The 19590-nt window shown below is 34.8% G+C and overlaps 1 protein-coding gene across 4 annotated transcripts in view; it reads left to right on the top strand.

Moving 5' to 3' along the window:
- The window catches only part of ZNF292 (zinc finger protein 292), a 112705-nt gene that overhangs the window by 83147 nt on the left and 9968 nt on the right, over nucleotides 1–19590 (top strand). For 2 of the 4 annotated variants that reach the window (XM_004388979.2, XM_023742950.1), the window contains 3 exons: nucleotides 6981–7183; nucleotides 16981–17117; nucleotides 19011–19152. In XM_004388979.2, the coding sequence (XP_004389036.1) occupies nucleotides 6981–7183; nucleotides 16981–17117; nucleotides 19011–19152 (482 nt within the window). Of the gene's footprint in view, nucleotides 1–6980; nucleotides 7184–13413; nucleotides 16456–16980; nucleotides 17118–19010; nucleotides 19153–19590 lie in introns of those variants that run through there. The other 2 variants (XM_023742951.1, XM_023742952.1) reach the window with 2 other exon arrangements.

A 19590-nucleotide genomic window follows, 5' to 3' on the forward strand; every position in this document is an offset into this window, starting at 1 on the left:
TGGTGTTGTATCTAAAAACTCAGCACCAAACCCCAGGTCACAGATTTTTCTGTGTTTTCTTCTAGAAGTTTTATAGTTTTGCATTTTACATTTAGGTGTATGATCCATTTTTAGTTAATTTTTGAGAAAGGTGTAACCTGATTTATTTTTAGTGAAACTGTCTTGACTCTAAGTCACACGTTCTTTTTCTGAATACACAAACCATCTTTTTAATGTAATTGATTTTTAGACTCTTGTCCAAGATTACATCTATTCCTGTAGTCTATAGTTTTGCAAAATACGCCTTCAGACTCATTTTAAAACTTTACATTTTCCCATCTTTTTCCACTTATTCCATTGTTTTTTCTACCCTTCTCATTCTAAAACTTATTATCAGAACCGTCATAGGAGTAGAGGAATTCTCCTTTTTTGTCATTCATAAATAATGCATAATCAAACCCAAGTAGCAGCCTTTTCCCAAGGAATTACCCATCTCCCCCAATTTGATTGTCCTTATCATTATTGGAAGGAGCCCTGATGGTACAGCAGTTAAGGCACTTGGCTGCTAATTGAAAGGTCAGCAGTTTGAACCCACCAGCCACTTCCAGGGAGAAAGCTATGACGACAGTCTGGTTCTGTAAAGATTACAGCCTTGGAAACCCTGTGGGGCAGTTCTACTCTATCCCATAGGGTTACTGTGAGTCGAAATCAACTGGATGGCAGTGGGTTGGGGGTTTTTTTTGTTTGTTGTATCATTGGTAGGCTATGAGTCATCTTCAGTCTTAGCCTTACTAACATTTTGCATAGGTTACTACCAGGTGTCTTACACTCATGGTGCATCATTGGTCCTGAGCCTACTTCCCCTGTTTTTGTATATGTCATTTAAAAATCTAAGCTCCGAAAGCGTTTCCTTTTACAGTCAGACTGAGGTCTTTAGGTACCTTCCCCTCTATTTCCATATTGGGATAATTTGCAACCATATGAACTGAATTTTTATCAGCTTGCCAGTCCTTTCTTGAACCTTAAGCCCTGGAGTTGTCTTCTTCCCTCCACCCCGAATTCCTTGGTTTTCAAAGGAAATTTCTAAAGCTTAAGCTTTTTCATGGTACTTATAATTCCTTCAGAGTTTTATGGGAAAGTAAGTCTTTCTTTCAGTAGTGAACTTCAGCATTTTGAAGTGAACATGGGAAAACTGCTGTCTAGTTTACGAAATGTTAGTATATGTGAGATGTAATGATATTTTAAAGGGACAGGGAATGGGAGGAGAGAGGAAGTGATAACTGATTCTGTCCAGGTAAATAGGATGAGGCCAGATCTGATTACATACAATAGCATTTGCTTTGCAATAGTAAATCTCTTATTCTTTCACTCTTAGATACTTTTGGTGTATTTTTCTTTTTTCTTTGTGTGTACATCTTTACCTTTCTATCAGAAAATGCGAAAAGGGTCACTCTGAGACCTAAACTCATATCTAGCTACAACTCCTTCGTATTAGGACATTTCTTATAGAGAGTCACTTTTTAGAGCACCTTATAGACTATGTTTGGTACTCTTAGAAAGACATTTTCCTACCCTGTTTGTCTTTAATTGTCCTTTTTTATTTTGTTTATTTATTTATTGGCCTTGTCTCCTTTAGCTGACATTGCCTTGGTATAAAAATAAGTAAATGGAATATTTTAGATTTTATTGTTAAAAATCACTACTAAAGTAAGTTCCAGTAAGTTTATAAAGGTATTTACAGTTTCAGGCTCATTAAATAGTTTGTATTTAGTTAACGTTAATTATACCCAACAATTTTATAATTAAATACCAATAATAAAAAAACCCGTTGCTGTCTAGTTGATTCTGACTCATAGCGACCCTATAGGACAGAGTAGAAATGCCACATAAGGTTTCTAAGGAGTGAGGGATTCGAACTGCTGACCTTTTGGTTAGCAGCCAAGCTCTTAACCACTGCCTCACCAGGGCTCCCACATTTTCATTTTTAGTAAAAATGATTTTAAAAACATACTTATTGACTGCTTGAAACATCCTACAAAATTATGTCATTTCTATTTTAATAAGTATGTTTTATAATGTTACATGGATAAATCTGTTAGAATTTAATTAAATGTCACAATAATTAAATTGTATTTCACACAAAAATTTTAGTGTAGCATACTAACTAGGCTCATCTATGACATGGAATATTTTTTAATCTTATAACAATTCAAGAAATCAGTTATGACCCTAAAGTTTTACCATTAGATTAAATGAAAAACTGAGCAACATGATTTAAGCAATTCTGAAACGTTTCAGTGTAAATTCTGTTTCTTGTAAATTCTATTTCTTGTAAATCTTCCCTCGGAATAGGGCAGGAGGCAGGGTGAGGACTAAGACTATCCCTGATTGGTAATTTGAGCATTGACATATAGTCACCTAGAGCTGTGGTTCTCAACCCTGGCTGTGCTTAAAATTACCTGGGGAGTTTTTTAGACATACCAGTGCTGGATCACTGCCTCAGACCAATTAAATTAAAATCTCTGGGTGTGGGCCCCGGGCATTAGTACTTTTTAAAAGTTCCAGATAATTGTAACGTACAGCCACGGTTAAGAACCACTGTTCTACAGCTTTAAATGTTGTTTTTAAATTTCTAATTTTGATTTTTTTTTTTTTTGGTACCAGAAATGCTGAATTGTTTTTTTTTTTTTTTAAAAGAGAAAATACAAACTTTCTTTTTTAAGGAGTAAGTAATGCAGTTTCAAATAAGTCACGATGAGAAATTTGAAAAATACCCTTTGAAGTTAAGGGTAAGCCACTGAAGGGTTTTAAATAGGGGAAGACAATCAACTGTGTGCTTTAATAAAAAAAAAACAAAAACACATCCTAGCTCTTCATGGAGAAATGTGATGAAGGAGTGGGGTAAGAGTAGATATAGAAGACTAGCAGACTGGTGCAAGATGTTCTAACAGATTAATGATTTGGGTTGGGGAGGGTTTGTGGTGGCAGTAGAACTGGAGAAAGATGAATGGAATTGAGAAATATTTAGGCCTTAGAACTGCTAGAATAGGATGATCAATTGGATGTATAGGTGAGAAGGAGGCAGGAGAGGACATTTTTAAGGCTGACTTTTAGATTTCTGGCTGGTGTATAAATGAGTGGATGGAAATCACATGTATTGTGGCTGTAGAGATTTGTGTATGCTGAGTTTGAGATACTTGTGGAACAGCTAATTGGAGATGCTCTAAAGAAAATTATGCACGAATCTGGGCTTGTGGATATTTACCCAGTAGATAAGTTGACGCTGGTTTGGGAGGGGGTTGACCCAGGACGATAGTATAAGTCTTGGTGCATAGCACATGCTCGACTAATATTTGTAGGTGATTTATTTATCACAGAAATTCAACTTATATACTATAATACATTTGAAGTTAATTATCTTTAATGTAAGAATTAATGTTTTCTTCTTGAATATTGTGAAAGTGATAGTGTATGGTAAGAATGCTATTATTGTATTTCTTAATTGAACTGGCTGAATACCATTCATTTACATTGCCGTTTTATGTCATCATTCTTTCTTGATAGGCTCAAATGTAGTAAAACCTGCTTTTCTGTTGAAGTCCATAAATACAGAGAAAATAAGCAAAAAGGCTGTACACAAGTAAAAATTAAAGTATTATACTTCTGTGGGAGAGAAGTGGAAAAAGCAGGGTGGGAAGTGAAATTTGATGCAACTTAGCTGCTCAAGGATACGAAACAGAAAACTTTTTTCAGTATGTCTGGCAAGCACTAAAACAGGTAGTCTTAATTGCTGTATTATAGCTCTGTAAGGAAAAACATGTCCTGGATAGGAGAGAAGTACTCAAAGATGCAGAGGTGGGGAGGAAAACGAAAGCAGTGAAGGAGAAATGGAGAGAGATGAGGGGCGTGAGCTTTCAGTAAGTTTTGAATTGAGTATTAGAATGTAACCTACTTTTGATCCATTTGAATCATGAGCTTCAGAATACATAATTATTTTAAAAGCTAATATTACTTCTTAGCTCTTTACTGCTATAAAGCACTGTTCTAATTAGAAGCAGCACTGTAGTCAAATGGATTTTTTTTTTCTCATTGTGCTCAATAGTATAAAGCTAGAAGTCAAAAGACCCCATTATTCTAGTCCTGGTTCTGTCACTAACTGGCTTTATAACCCTAGGAAGTCACTTGCCTTCTGTGAGCCTCAGTTTACTCATCTGCCAAATGATGGGGTTGGACTACATGTTCTGTAACGTCCCTTCTATTCTAAGAGTGTATTTCCTTGAAATCAGTATTGCCCTAAGAATGTAGCAGTGGTTCCCCATCTTTTTTTTTTTTAACTGTGGTTTTTTAATTTATGGTATTAATACATATTCTCTTATACATTGATTTAAACAGAAATTACTTTGTGCAATTTGTCATTCTAATTTACATGTTACTGTTTGAGATTATAGGAACTATTTGAGCTTGCTAGATAGATTAAGATTACTGTCGGGCTTGCTGGATACTTGCCATCTTTAAATTATTTCTTCACCATGATCTTTCAGAGTCTGTTGATCATAAGTTTTTGTGGGAGTATTTGAAATAACTCCAGACTTACCTTTAGAGGTTCCTTTTGAGAGAATTGTTGTATTAAGAAATGAAAGCTGTTTGGCTTTGTTTTGTTTTTTTCTTTAATATCTATGACTTATTTATAGCCCAGATAGGTTTAACTTAAAGCTCTCATTTAAAATCTTTACAGATTTTGTTTTGGCAGTGAACTGAACTGTGAAAAGATATTTGCAGTATAATTGTTGTAAAAGGATTATGTGATGTTAAAAAAAGAAATGTAATGCTCTACATCTCAGTAAGGCATGTAGTCATAGGCACCAGAAACTTACGCATTTTATTTTATCTGTGTTCACTCATTAAACTTCTTGGTTTAGTCTACTGTAAAGAATAAAGGGTAGCAGATAGAAAGCCCTAGACTTTTAAGTAGAAGATGAAATTTAGGATCCCTGTGTTATATTGCTTATATAATGTCATGGCTTTGATACTGAGGAACCATGATCATAGTACCTGATAGAAGAATCTTTTTATAGTGGAATGGAGTACAGTTAGACCTAAAATATAAAGGCACTAGAAGTTAGCAAAAGATATTTAAGAAGGGAAGAAATCTCTCATCCTCCTTCTTCTAACTTGCCAATTACTTACTAGATGTATCTTCCAGTTTGTTTACAAGTAGAGAAAATATGTTTTTTATTTGTAGGACATTAATTTTATTACTAAAAGTCTTCCAAGGTTTCAGGCTAACCATCTGTCTCCAAATAGAGTTTTAAATATGATTTTCATCCTGGTAAAGAAAACTTAGGGAAAATTTTAAATTTACATTTGTTAAAATTTAAGTTCTCAGAACTTCACAAATACCAAAACAAGCACCAGGAAATCCAAGGATTTGAACAGAATAGAAATTTATTGTGTATAATTATGGGTCTTAAGCAGGTGTTGAGATTTACTGATTGATGTCTTAAAAATAACTACACAAGTGTCTGGGGTCTTAAAAGCCTGTGAGCAGCCATCTAAGATACTCCACTGGTCTCATCCCTTCGGGAGCAAGGGAGAATGAAGAGAACAGGATACAAGGAAAAGAGTAGTCCAAAGGACTGATTGTCCACAGCTACCAAGGCCTCCGCCAGACTGAGTCCAGTACAGCTAGATGGTGCCCGGCTACCACCGCTGACTGCTCTGACCAGGATCACAACAGAGGGTTCTGGACAGAGCTGGAGAGGGATGTAGAGCATAATTCTAACTCACAGAAAAAAGACCAGATTTACTGGCCTAAAGGAGACTGGAGAAACCCCAAGAGTATGGCCCCCAGACACCCTTTAGCTCAGTGGTGAAGTTACCTCCGAGGTTCACTGTTCAGCCTGCGAGTGGACAGCCCCGTAAAACCAAATGAGACTAACGAGGTACAGTAATCCAGTGACAAGGGCCAGAAGGCAGAAGGGGACAAGGAAGCTGGTGATAAAGAACCCAAGGTTGAGTAAGGATGTTGTTGACGTGTTATGAGATTGTTAACCTTTGTCATAGGGCAACATTTGTAGTAACTGTTAAATGAGAAACTATTTTGTTCTGTAAGCCTTCGTCTTAAGTGAGAGTAACAGCACAATTGGAAGAACGTAGTCAATGTCACTGAACTGTGCAAGTAGAAATTTCTGAAATGGTGCATCTTTGGCTGTGTGTATTTTCACAAAAAAAAAAAGATTGAGAAGTTAGAGGGTTAATATGTTGTGGGGTTGTTAATCAGTGTCATAAAACAACGTGTACTACTGTGTCATGAGAAACTATTTGTTCTGTAAGCCTTCACCTGAAGTACAATGAAAAAATAAAATAAAATAACTACACAAACCTACAGAAGTTTTAGGGGATTTATCCTTCAACTGACTTTTCCTTCTTCTTAATTGTTTTTTGGTAGACAGTTTAATTTATTCTAAAGCACTTATTAAAGAAAGATAAGACATCACCTTTGTAAAGGGAAAAGTAAATCGGCAGTATGGAACAAAATAATGGTTGAGTCTCATCTTCTAGAATATCAAAATATCCTTTTGTGGTTGCCCACATAAGTGTGTAATACCTTAGTATCCAGCATTTGTAGGAATGCAAATCCCTGCTATTTAAGGATAACTGCTGCGGAAAAAAGAATTTAGCATAATTTTAATAACACTGTTAGAATTTAATGCTGAAATATTTTTATCATCAAGAAGTTAATTCAGCTCATTCTAAGTGGTACTCTTAAGGGGCAGAAATATTTAATACGTCTTTTGAAAGTTAGCAATATAATCTCCTCTTGCTTTACAAGGTCAAGCATTTTTTATGATAGCCTTACTGGCAGAAAATAGAAAAATAGCAACAACAACAAAAAATTAGTTCTTATATATTTTTTGTTTTTTTATATTCCTTATAAGTATTTGTATTGCAAATGAGTTATTACCAAATGTTAATAATCTATTATGTCTTGTTTTTTAAAGTGAATGAATTTTTAGCTTTTGAGGGCCCCATCTTGTTGGATATGAGAATTAAACATCTAATCAAAACAAATCAGTTAAGTCAAGCAACTGCTCTAGCAAAGCTGTGTTCTGACCATCCAGAGATTGGTACAAAAGGTAGTTTTAAGCAAACTTACCTTGTCTGTCTTTGTACATCATCACCAAATGAAAAGTTAATCGAAGAGGTGAGTATGTTTTCTTTCGTTAGTATTTTTTAAAATGAAGAAATTAATTTTTTAATTAGATTAGCATATCTTTGACTTCCCCTTTTTTTAGATAGTGAGGAACCATTGTTGTCAACCTTTAAGTTTTGTTATGATCCTGAGTAGGGATCACTTGATTCTAAGAAGCTTTCAGAATTATATGTGAACTGATTTCACCTAGCTTCTATGTTAAATAATGTGGATCTTGTAAATACTTTGGCTAAATTATAGGAAAGACAGTGGTGGCTCAACAGGTTAGTAGGATATTTATATTCATCAGCATTTGGGCCTTAAGTTCAATCTCACTTGACTTCAAGATAGTAACAGAACATTTTAACCGACGAATTAAAGTAACTTTATAAAATTTATATGACCTTTTTCTAGGAAGACTGTCTCTGTTTTATATATATATTTAAGATTAAATATTTTTATTTGCATGTTTAATGTAAAACTTTATTTTCTTTGTGAGACACATGATTCTGTTTTACTCCTACTTTGACATACAGCATAGTATGCATGTATGTGTGTTTTATGACTACAGAATTAAGAGAGTAGACTTCATGGTCAAAATAAGAATTTTTATAGGACACAAAATTCCAAAACGAAGTTGGAATTAAAGGAGAATTAAAGCTTTTAATCAAATAGGGAATATGTATTTAAAGAATTTAGATGAGGAAAACTATTAGAGCATTAAAAAGTGTTTTTTGAGCACTTAATGTGTACAAGTGTCTGGTATTTCTAGTATAAAGTACCCTTCAATTCCTGTGTAATAAAAGACGACAGAGGGTTGTGGGACAGACTTAAGGGTATGCTGGGGGAAAGGTAGCAATATAAGTCATAGTGGAAAATTAATACAGCATAATCCCTGAGTAGACAGGATGTAATCAGAGTCCAGGAGGATACCCTTAGACAGAAAGCTAGATGCCCACATGAAGTTTTAGGTTGTATGTGGAATGGTAATTGTGTGTGATTTTTCTTGAGAATAGAAAGTGAGGAGGCAGATGGTAGGCTTGAAACAAGATAAGGAATAAGCCTGTGGGTATGGTGAGGATATTAAGGATACTGGGAAGAATGATGTCAGGCACTTTCTAGGCTGGATGGAACAGAGCCATGGGCTCTAGCCAGCCTAGGACATTATACCCTTAGTTTGGTCAGTAGCTAATCTATATATTTTTTTTCTTTACCATTTCTCTTTTACCACAGGTAATTAATTGGCTTTTTAATTGCTGTATCAGAGCAAAATAGAAGATTAAAGAAGTTTTCTTACTAGTTTAAAATAACTACATAGATAAGTTAATTGGCAGATGTATAAACTTTCTTGAGATAGCCTTTGAAATTTGTGTAACATTATTTTTAAATCTTTAAATAAATTATTGTGCTGCTACATCTTGGACCCACCACGTGTCTGCCAGTTTATCCTACTGTGGTGACTTGCGTGTTGCTGTGATACTGGAAGCTTTGCTACCAGTATTTCAAATACCAGCAGCATCACCCTTGGTGGACAGGTTTCAGTGGCGTTTCCAGGCTCAGACAGACTAGGAAGAAGGACCCAGGAGTCTACTTCTGAAAAATTTAGCTAGTGAAAACCTTAGGAATAGCAGTGGAACACTGATATAGTGCCAGAAGATGAGCCTCTCAGGTTGGAAGGCACTCAAAGTACAACTGGGGAAGCGCTGCCTCCTCAATGTTGAGTTGACCTTAATGATGTGGATGGAGTCAAGCTTTCGGTACCTTCATTTGCTGATGTAGCATGACTCAAAATGAAAGGAAACAGCTGCAAACATCCATTTATAATCGGAACGTGGAATGTACGAAGTATGAATCTAGAAAAACTGGAAATCGTCAAAAATGAAAAGGCAAAAACATTGATGATCCTCGGCATTAGTGACCTGAAATGGACTGGTAATTGGCCATTTTGAATCGGGCAGTCATATGGTATATTAGGCTGGGAATGACAGACTGAAGAGGAATGGCATCACATTCATAGTCAAAAAGAACATTTCAATATCTATCCTGAAGTACAACACTGTCAGCAATAGGATAATATTCATACACCTACAAGGAAGACCAGTTAATTACAACTTTTATTCAACTTTACCCACCAGCCACTAAGGCCAAAGATGAAAGAATTGAAGATTTTTACCAACTTCTGCAGTCTGAAATTGATGGAACATGCAGTGAGGATACATTGATAATCATAAGTGATTGGAATGCGAAAGTTGGCAACAAAGAAGAAGGGTTGGTAGCTGGAAAATATGGCCTTGGTGATAGAAACAACACCAGAGATCATATAGTGGAATTTTGCAAGACCAATGAGTTCTTCATTGCAAATACCTTTCTTTGATGACATAAACTGTGACTGTAAACGTGGACCTTGGCAGATGGAATACACAGGAATCAAATCGACCATATCTGGGGAAAGAGATCATGGAAAAGCTCAGTATTGTCAGTCAGAACAAAGCCAAGGGCCGACTGCAGGACAGACCATCAATTGCTCATATGCAAGTTGAAGTTGAAGAAAATTAGAACAAATCCACAAGAGCCAAAGCACAGCCTTGAGTATATCACACCTGAATTTAGAGACCATCTCAAGAATAAATTTGACACATTGAACACTAATGACTGAAGACCAGATGAGTTGTGGAATGACATCAAGGACATCATACATGAAGAAAGCAAGAGGTCATTAAAAAGACAGGAAAGAAAGAAAAAACCAAAATGGATGCCAGAGAGATTCTGAAAGATGCTTTTGAACATAGAGTAGCTAAAGCAAAAGGCGGAAATGATGAAGTAAAAGAGCTGAACAGAAGATTTCAAAGGGCAGCTAAAGAAGATAAAGTATTATAATGACATGTGCAGAGACCTGGAGATAGAAAACCAAAAGGGAAGAACGTGCTTGGCATTTCTCAAGCTGAAAAAACTGAAGAGAAAATTCAAGCCTCGAGTTGCAATATTGAAGAATTCTACGGGGAAAATATTAAATGATGCAGGAAGCATCCAAAGAAGATAGAAGGAATACACAGTCACTATACCAAAAAGAATTGGTTGATGTTCAACCATTTCAGGAGGTTGCATATGATCAAGAACTGATGGTACTGAAGGAAGAGGTCAAAGCTGCACTGAAGGCGTTGGCAAAAAACAAGCCTCCAGGAACTGATGGAATACCAATCGAGATGTTTCAGCAAACGGTTGCAGCTCTGGAAGCGCTTACTCATCTATGCCAAGAAATTTGGAAGACAGCTACCTGGCCAACTGACTGGAAGAGATCCATATTTGTACCCATTCCAACAAAAAATGATCCAACAGAATGCAGAAATTATCAAGCAGTATCATTAGTATCACACATGAGTAAAATTTTGCTGAAGATCATTCAAAAGGGGTTGCAGCAGTATATCGACAGGGAACTGCAAGAAATTTAAGCTGGATTCAGAAGAGGACATGGAACAAGGGATATCATTACTGATGTCAGATGGATCCTGGCTAAAAGCAGAGACTACCAGAAGGATGTTTACCTGTGTTTATTGGCTATGCCAAGGCATTCTACTGTGTGGATCATAACACATTATGGATAACAGAAAAATGGGAATTCCAGGACATTTAATTGTGCTCATGTAGAACCTGTGCATAGACCAAGAAGCAGTCATTTGAACAGAACAGTGGTATATCGTGTAATAAGTCATGAAAGGTATGTGTCAGGGTTGTATACTTTCACCATACTTGTTCAATCTGTATGCTGAACAAATAATCCGAGAAGCTGGACTATAGAAGAAGAATGCAGCATCAGGATTGGAGGAAGACTCATTAACAGCCTGCAATATGCAGATAACACAAGCTTGCTTGCTGAAAGTGAAGAGGACTTGAAACACTGGTGAAGATCAAAGACCACAGCCTTCAATATGGATTACACCTCAACATAAAATAAAAATCCTCACAACTGGATTGAAAAGTGACATCATGATAAACAGAGAAAAGATTGAAGTTGTCAAGGATTTCATTTTATTTGGATCCACAGTCAGCACCCATGGAAAGAGCAGTCATCAAGAAATCAGATGACGTGTTGCATTGGGCAACTCTGGTGCAAAAGACCTCTTTCAGGTGTTAAAAAGCAAACGTGTTACTTTAAGGACTTAGGTGCACCTGACCCAAGCCATGGTGTTTTCAGTCACCTCATAATGCATGTGAAAGCTGGACAATGAATAAGGAAGACCAAATAAGAATAATTGAAGCCTTTGAATTATGGTGTTGGTGAAGATTATTGAATATACCATGGACTCCCAGAAGAACAAACAAATCTGTCTTGGAAGAAATATAGCCAGAATGCTCGTTAGAAGCAAGGATGATGAGACTTCATTTTACATACTTTGGGTATGTTATCAGGAGGGACCTGGAGAGTGAATCATGTTTGGGTAAAGTAAAGGGTCATTGAAAAAGAGGAAGACCTTCAGTGAGATGCATTGACACAGTGGCTGCAACAGTGAGCTCAAGCATAACGATTGTGAGGATGATGCAGGACGGGCAGTGTTTTGTTCTCTTGTACATAGCATCACTATGAGTCAGAACTGACTTGAAGGCACCTAACAATAACAACAACACATCTTGGACATTTTCTTTTCCACCAAAGCTTTTTTTTTTAAAATTAGTTCAGTCCCTGCCCTTACGTCTGTCCGTCTGTCCTTCCTTCCTTCAGCAAATGTTTATTAAGTGAATGATGTATGCCATGTAGCTACTCTGTCCTGGGATCACATAATAGAATTCCCAGACCTACCCGAGATGAGAGAAAAAGAGGAGAGAGGGTCCTTGAAATCATATTTCCATCTAGAGCCATTGCCTTTCTTGTGTCCTGTTTGAAATTTTTCAGAGAGCTATTTATTGCAAGTGCGATGCAGATCAAGTTTTTAGAACACTCACTCTAGAAAGGAGATACATATACAATGAATGGTGGTGACAAAGCTTGTGAGCTTCTGCCACTCTCCTTAGATTTGAATCAGTTTTATGTTTTCTGATATGCCTGCGAACAAATGAGGCTTCAAGGTGAGCACAGCATAGGACCTGCCCTAAAGAAACATGCCTCCTAATAGGAAACAAACTGTTTAAACAGGGTTATTGGATTAGCTTGGAAGTGCTTTTTGAAGTTGAAGACTGTAAATGTGTTGTCTCAAGTAAAATCCAGTAAAAATATATATTTTTAGCTCCTTGAAATAATTAGAATATCTTGTAATACTAAACGTAAATTCCCTCTTGGTTTAATTTTCCAAAGTTGAGTAGTAGCAGCCCAGCCTGCCCTGGAACATCCTCAGGAAAATTCTCTATGAGGACTCTGGGTGCTTCTGATGTCATATAAAATTTTTTCTCCTCCTCCTATTGAACAGTTGGAAATAAGACTTTCCATCTTAAGTAGCGCTCATATTACAAAAAGGGACAGGGTATGTGTAAATCTACACATTCCTTGTTATTAAAAGTCCCTTTTTGCTTGGAGATTTACTTGATAGTGTTCTATTAGAAATGCATTAAAACTTACTCTTCAGTATCCATGTGAGCTAAATGAGTTAAGATTGGCTGTCACCGAGACCATTTTATTTCTTCCCTAAGAGAAAAGATAGATCACTTGCCCCTTGGGAACAGTCACCCAAAGACATTGTATGCTCTGTCTCTCACATGGTCCACTTTATTCTTTTCTTTTACCTGCCTGGTCCTTGTAAGCATTTGAGTTTTTCACCGCTGCCTTAGAGGATGGTACCATGGAAGTAGGCTTTTAGGAGGAGTCAGCCATGGCCTGATGGTCCTCCTTCTGAGGAAATCCTTCTCCAGATGATCCAGTAGGCAAGGGATTGACTATTTCCCAGGATTTTCAATGTGATAGAGCAGCTGGCCCCGATAGATGGCAGGAGAACAGGGCTGGGAGAAATGACTTTTATCTGGATTCTCTGGAAGGAATGAGATTTGACCTGGATTTTTGGGATAAGTAGTAAAAAATAAAGTTAGCACTGTTTGTTTTAGATCTAATAATGCTATTGGTTTTGTTGTAAAAAAAATAAATAATAATACCAATAAACAGAAGTTTAAAAAGTAAAATCCTCTGTCTTATCTCTCCCTTATCACTATTTTCCCATTTTCCACTCTACTACCCATTGCCGTCGAGTGGATTCCGACTCATAGTGACCCTATAGGACAGAGCAGAACTGTCCCATAGGGTTTCCAGGCTGTAAGTCTTTATGGAAGCTGACTGCCACCTCTTTCTTTTGTGGAGCAGCTGGTAGGTTTCAACCAGCAACCTTTTGGTTAGCAGCCAGGTGCTTAACCACTGCACTACCAGGACTCCTTTCCACTCTACTAGGTTATCATTATTAAGTTTGAAAATTTGATATATAACCCTCCTGACATTTTTCTGTGCACATGCATATATTTTTATATGCTTAAAGTGTACATACACTCTGGCTGCTAGTCAAGGTTTTCCCTCTTTTTATGAATGTCTTTCCATATTATATATAGATCAACCTCATTTTGTCTTCATGATTGCATAATTTTATAGTATAGATTTATATTATCTTTATCCATACTGTGGACATTTAGCTTGTTGCCTTGTACATCCATCCTTGCATCCTTGTTGGAAGTAGAGTAAATTTCTAGAAGTAGAATTGCTGGATCAAAGAATCTGCACATTTTTAAATTAACAGATACTATCAAAATCGAACCAAAAACAGTATATTAAATTTCTTCTTTCTCCATGTTAGCACTAGAGATTTTTAGTCTTTTAAATCTTCGCTAGCCTGAGGGTTTAAAAAATAGTCGTTCATTGTTTGATTTTACATTTTCTTCAGTATGACTGAGGTTTAGCATTCAAGTTCTTTTCTAGATAGAAGATTATTTTGATAAGCATAGGATTATTCATGAAACATGATTAGAGGCAATACATTTTAAAAGTACACTTGGTAAATATATATAAAATATTGACAAAATCTTTTATATTTTTTTAATACCTGGCATAAACAGCTATATTTAAATATAAAAAGTTGTTATTTACATTTTTTAATGATTTTTTTTTTTTGCTTTACAAAGAGACTCAGCATAGTGTATCTTTAATAAACAGATGATTCTCATTAGTTTTAAGTATTTTATTTACAGTTCTGGATTTTCTAGTATTTAAAACTTTTGCTCATTTTTTAAAGCAGTAGAGAATAGCTACCTGATATATATGTAATCCTTATGTACATAATATGTTGGTAATCCCTATGTTATGCTGCCTTAACTTTTTAAAATAATTATTGTTCATTGATGGTTATATTTGACCTGTATTTCACTTTTCACAATTTTAATTCAGCCATTCATTCATTAGCTTAAATGTGATTTCATTAATCCTGCCATCCTTTTTAGTGTCATATTTTTCAAGACAGCCATCTAGTGGCGAATCAGGAAAATGAAGACTATCAAGTGAACAGTAAAAAATTGTTTCATTAGTGACTTTAAAAAGTGAGATTTTCTATATTATTGTACCAGATGTCTCATTTGGTATATTGTATGTATATGAGTAAATGCATATAGGTGATCGTGCATGCATACAAATAGATTTTTTTTACAATATTCCATGTAAGCTAGTGAAGGTAATAGCGATTGGGAAAATAAATTTTTTTCTTATATGTAATTATACATTTTGCACTATTTAACAGCAATGGCTTAGATTTTAGAAAAACAACAACAAAAATAATCAGACCCAAAATAAATCAGACTTTCAAGAAATAAGGATTTTTGTTAAACCTGAAACATGTAAAAATCAGTATTTAGCAGTAGAAGGCTTCAGTATGCTTGTGCATATAGAACTATGGAAAGAGCACAGACTTTGAAGCTAGACCTGGGTTGAAATCTTGCCTGCCATTAATTATGTGACTCTAAACAAGTTACTTAACCTCTCTGAGCCTTATCTCTGACAAGAAATAGTAGTATCCACCAGGCAAGCTGTTGTGAGGATTAGCAATGCTATTTTTGGAGAAGCTGACACATAATAAATAAATGGTAGCTATTATTTCTGTTATCATTAACAGCGTATGAACAATTAAAGGGGCGGAAAAAACTCACAGACTTCCTAACATTTGTCTTAATGGGTGTGCTAAGGTAATTATTTTAAGTTTAAATGCAGCGTTTAATAAAAGGTAATGTGGTAATGTGATGAAATGGAAAAAGCATGGATCATTAATGTCAGTTAGACATGGTTTGATTCGTGGCTCCACCACTTAACTAACTGTTGTGACCTGGGCAAGTTATAGAAATTCTTTGTGCCCCAGATTCACTATGTCTAACATGTTACTGACAATGCATACCTAGTAGAAAAGTTATGATTAAATAATAATATATATCAAATGCCTGACAACATGTTTATATTGCAGATACTTGAGAAATATTTTAATATATTAAATATATATTTCTAAGTCCTTTTTTATTTGTTTAAATGGGGTCACTTATACATAAAGCTTTATTTGAAAGAGGCAGTCAGAGGAGTATATAATGGGGAAAGAGCACTGTACCAGGGAATGTCAAGACTTAGGTTTTGATCTTAACTCTGCCACTAACTTTATATATCTTTAAAGAAATCATTGCTATTACACACATAGACACAGAGTTTGGTCTTTTATTGTCTTAGTGTTTTCTAATCCAGTTTAATGTATTGAATGTAACCTCTGAATGCTACCCTGTAGCCTTTTTCCTCATTATCAAAGATCCACCTCATGGTCACCCCCATCCTCATTTAGATACTTGTCCAAATCCTAAACAGATTATATTTTACACACATACCTACTCACTCACACCTACTCTTCTCTCTTAATCAAAAATTCATGGGAAAAGATAGAAAATCAGCTAGGAGGGGCTTTGTCACCTCTGTGGTATATTGGTACTAATGATCCATATTTGGTCTCCAGTTCCTCTTTTTGCCATCTGTAAACTTTATCATGTTAGAATTAATCTTTTTATTCTTTGGAACACCAGTGATTTGTGATTGTATGCTGTTTGTCACATCCCATATGCTTGTAGAGATCATAGGTAAAGTCTATTTAATTGTTTTATATAGTATATCATGATAATCAGGTAGTAAGTTTTAATTTTTTAAATAAGAATAAGCAGTAGATGTGAATGTATAATTAATTAAATGAAGCAAGTTGCCTTTGTCTAGGTTATACTTAAACCCATGCATGACTGTTGACAAGCTTTGAAATGGAGTAAATTTACGTGAAAAGAAAAATAGTGGAGATTTATAGAAAATTGAGGTGAGCTTAATTTAAAAGTGGTATAGTTAAATACAGTGTTTCATATTCTCTGTTTTATTCTTCATATGAATAGACAGTTTACTAGTCTATACACAATAGGCCTTTTTGTGTCTCTCTTTCGATTCTAATGCTGTTAAAATCACTGGAAAAAAGGGGGGAAATAAAAGTACTACAGTCTTTTTCAGTATTATAAATTTGCTTTAATGGGTGAGAGTTCTTAGAGTTAGCATCAATTCTTTACATGTAAGTGAATACTTACGAAGTTCTTGAAAACAGTTGATTCTCCTGTGTTACTTAATATTCTTCCAGACTTGCTGTATTAATTTTTACTATATTAGACATTTTTTTAAAACCACAGCCCACTCTCTATCCCAACAATGACCAGTTGTGAACTGATAATAAGAGTGAATGAAGTTTTACTGCTGAAAATGATCTGTAAATTTCTAAAGCAAATTTTGTAGTATATTACTGCATATCCTAATGTAACACCATTCTGTGACGTATTTTTGTATCCTTTTTCTTTAGATATCAGAAGTTGATTGCAAAGATGCACTAGAAATGATTTGTAACTTGGAATCTGAGGGTGATGAAAAAAGTGCTCTTGTTTTATGTACTGCATTTTTATCACGCCAGCTACAACAAGGAGATATGTACTGCGCTTGGTGAGTTAATTTTCTTTTTTTAAGAAAAATTTGTTAAATAAGAATACCAGAAAGGTTATGAGAATTTAGATAATTTAGGAACATATTTTTGAACATCTTTTAAGGTCTTTTCAGAACAAAAAGCTTATTTTTAGATATACATTATTCAAACTGATTATCAGGTATTTCATAACTTTAAAACCTTTTTGTACTTTTTTATTAACGACCATACAGTTCCTTAGCATACCAATAATGATCATCCACTCAGGACATTTTTTAATGTTAGAAAATGAAAGAAAGGTTTATTTTGTCTAATGCTGGAACAAAAATTTTCAGGTATATAAACAATCTGTGATTGAATGTGTGTATGATTTTTTTCTTCCTCTGCATATTGAATTCTTTTAGCTATAGAACTAGCTGCTGGCCATCTATGTCTGGAAATACAGTTCACTTTCCACCTAGGAAAATCGGTCTTCTTCACTAAACTTCTTCAGGCTCTTCTTCAATACAAGTTCCTTTGTATTGTAAATTTTGAAGTGGGCGAAGGTTATTATATATAATCTTTGGAGAAGCTACAAATGATAGAGATGTTGACTTCAGTTACCCAAAGAGCCTAAGATGATCAGCTATCTTAAATTAGTGTTGGCTAAAATCATTAATTTATTTTGTCAGTCAGTGCTATTATTAGGTGTATTTATGGAGAACAGATAGATTTTCTAGGTCTAATATAGCATAAATATCAATGATGACTAAGAAATTAATGTGTTAAATGATAAAAAGACTTCAGTGTCTGAATTTTATATATTAAGGCAAAAGCAGTCTGCTACAAGCTCTTGAGTAGAATGAGGGCAAAATAGAAGGTTATGTTTAAGAAAGTCTTTAAGACAAGCAGTTGAAAATTGACTGGGGACTGAACGAGGGCAAAGTTGGGGGAAGGGAGTGGTAATACAGAATTCAGACAAGAAAATCAACTAGAAAGCCAATAAATAGTCCAGCGGGGGATCAGATGAAAAAATTGTTGAAGATAACATTCTTTCTTGAGGAAGGGAAAAAGCAGAGAGTGATAATGTCAGTAGAAGAATGTTAATCATTTTCCGTACATTGTTTCAAGTTTCAGAAGGCATCAAAGTAGAGAAGTCTTTAGAAGTAGACAGGTGAAACTGGTCAGGATTGGAGAAACAGATTTTGAAGTCCTCAATATTTAGGTTAAAATCAGCAAACAAGGATGTTATCCAAGTGAGTGATGAAAAGGGTAGAGTTCCTAGGACTGGAAACTGAAAAAAGTAGAAGCAAGAAAGTAGATTTTTGTGGAAGTTAATCATGGAAGACACAAGAGAAGTAGTAAGTTAAAAGGAGGAAAACTCATCACTTCAGTAGGATTATTTTCTATGAAAAATATATTGTTACTGCATTTGATGTAAGTTTTAAAGTTCATTTTATTTTTCAAAATTTCTTATGTACTTTCTTATATACTTTCTTTACATGGGTTCTTTGTCATCACTGATTCTTAACATTCATCTAATAACCTTATTGGTTGGCTTTAGATTCAAGTTGGAAGTTAAGATAAGATGTAAATATTTTTTAAAAACTATTAAGACATTGATGCTTTGTGCTTTTTATTATATAGTTAAAGTTCAGATGTGGCTCAGAGTTACCATTTATATAATTTGCTTAAACATCAGATGCTTTTCTGTTTAAAGGTAGTGCTTCTCTGGGATTGAAAAATATTAATAATATGATAAATCATATTTTAATTTTATTCTTTAGAAAATTGAGAACTATTGTTTTAAACTTAATTGAACATGTAGAAATGGAATCTAAAACCAGTTTTTATTTCAGATGTAATGATGGGACTGATATGGTCCATGTTTATTACATACCTGCTCCAACTTATTTTTTAAACTTTTTTTTTAGGGAACTCACTCTCTTTTGGAGTAAATTACAGCAAAGGGTAGAACCATCTATACAAGTGTACCTGGAGAGGTGTCGTCAACTTTCTTTGTTAACCAAGACGGTATATCACATTTTCTTCTTGATTAAAGTTATTAATTCAGAGGTAAGAACAACCAATGATTTCTTAATTTAAAGTATATAGATTATCTTTAATAAAAGACTTTAACTTTTATTATTTTGCACATCTTTCAGTGTTTTTTACTTCATTTAGTGCTTTGAACATTGATTTTCTTATTAGTCCTTTAAGACATTTGATACACAAACTTGAAATTGCAAATGGGAGCCAGGGGCTTATCTTAGCCTGAAGAAAAGTAATATACATCACACCTACATTTTATCACTCTTCAGTTGTTGCTGCTTGATGTTATACTACTTTAATAACTTGTTTCTATAGAAATTTAGAAAGTGTAAAGAGGAATAGAGACATATTTTCCTTTGTTAGCAGTATGGCAGATTAGATTATCTAAAAACCCTCCTACTATAAAACACCCAGAAATACTTGATAAAATATAACAAACATCTTTTTTTAATGTATAGTGTC

Source organism: Trichechus manatus, unplaced genomic scaffold (assembly GCF_000243295.1).
Source record: "Trichechus manatus latirostris isolate Lorelei unplaced genomic scaffold, TriManLat1.0 scaffold00226, whole genome shotgun sequence".
In the NCBI taxonomy this organism is placed as follows: domain Eukaryota; kingdom Metazoa; phylum Chordata; class Mammalia; order Sirenia; family Trichechidae; genus Trichechus; species Trichechus manatus.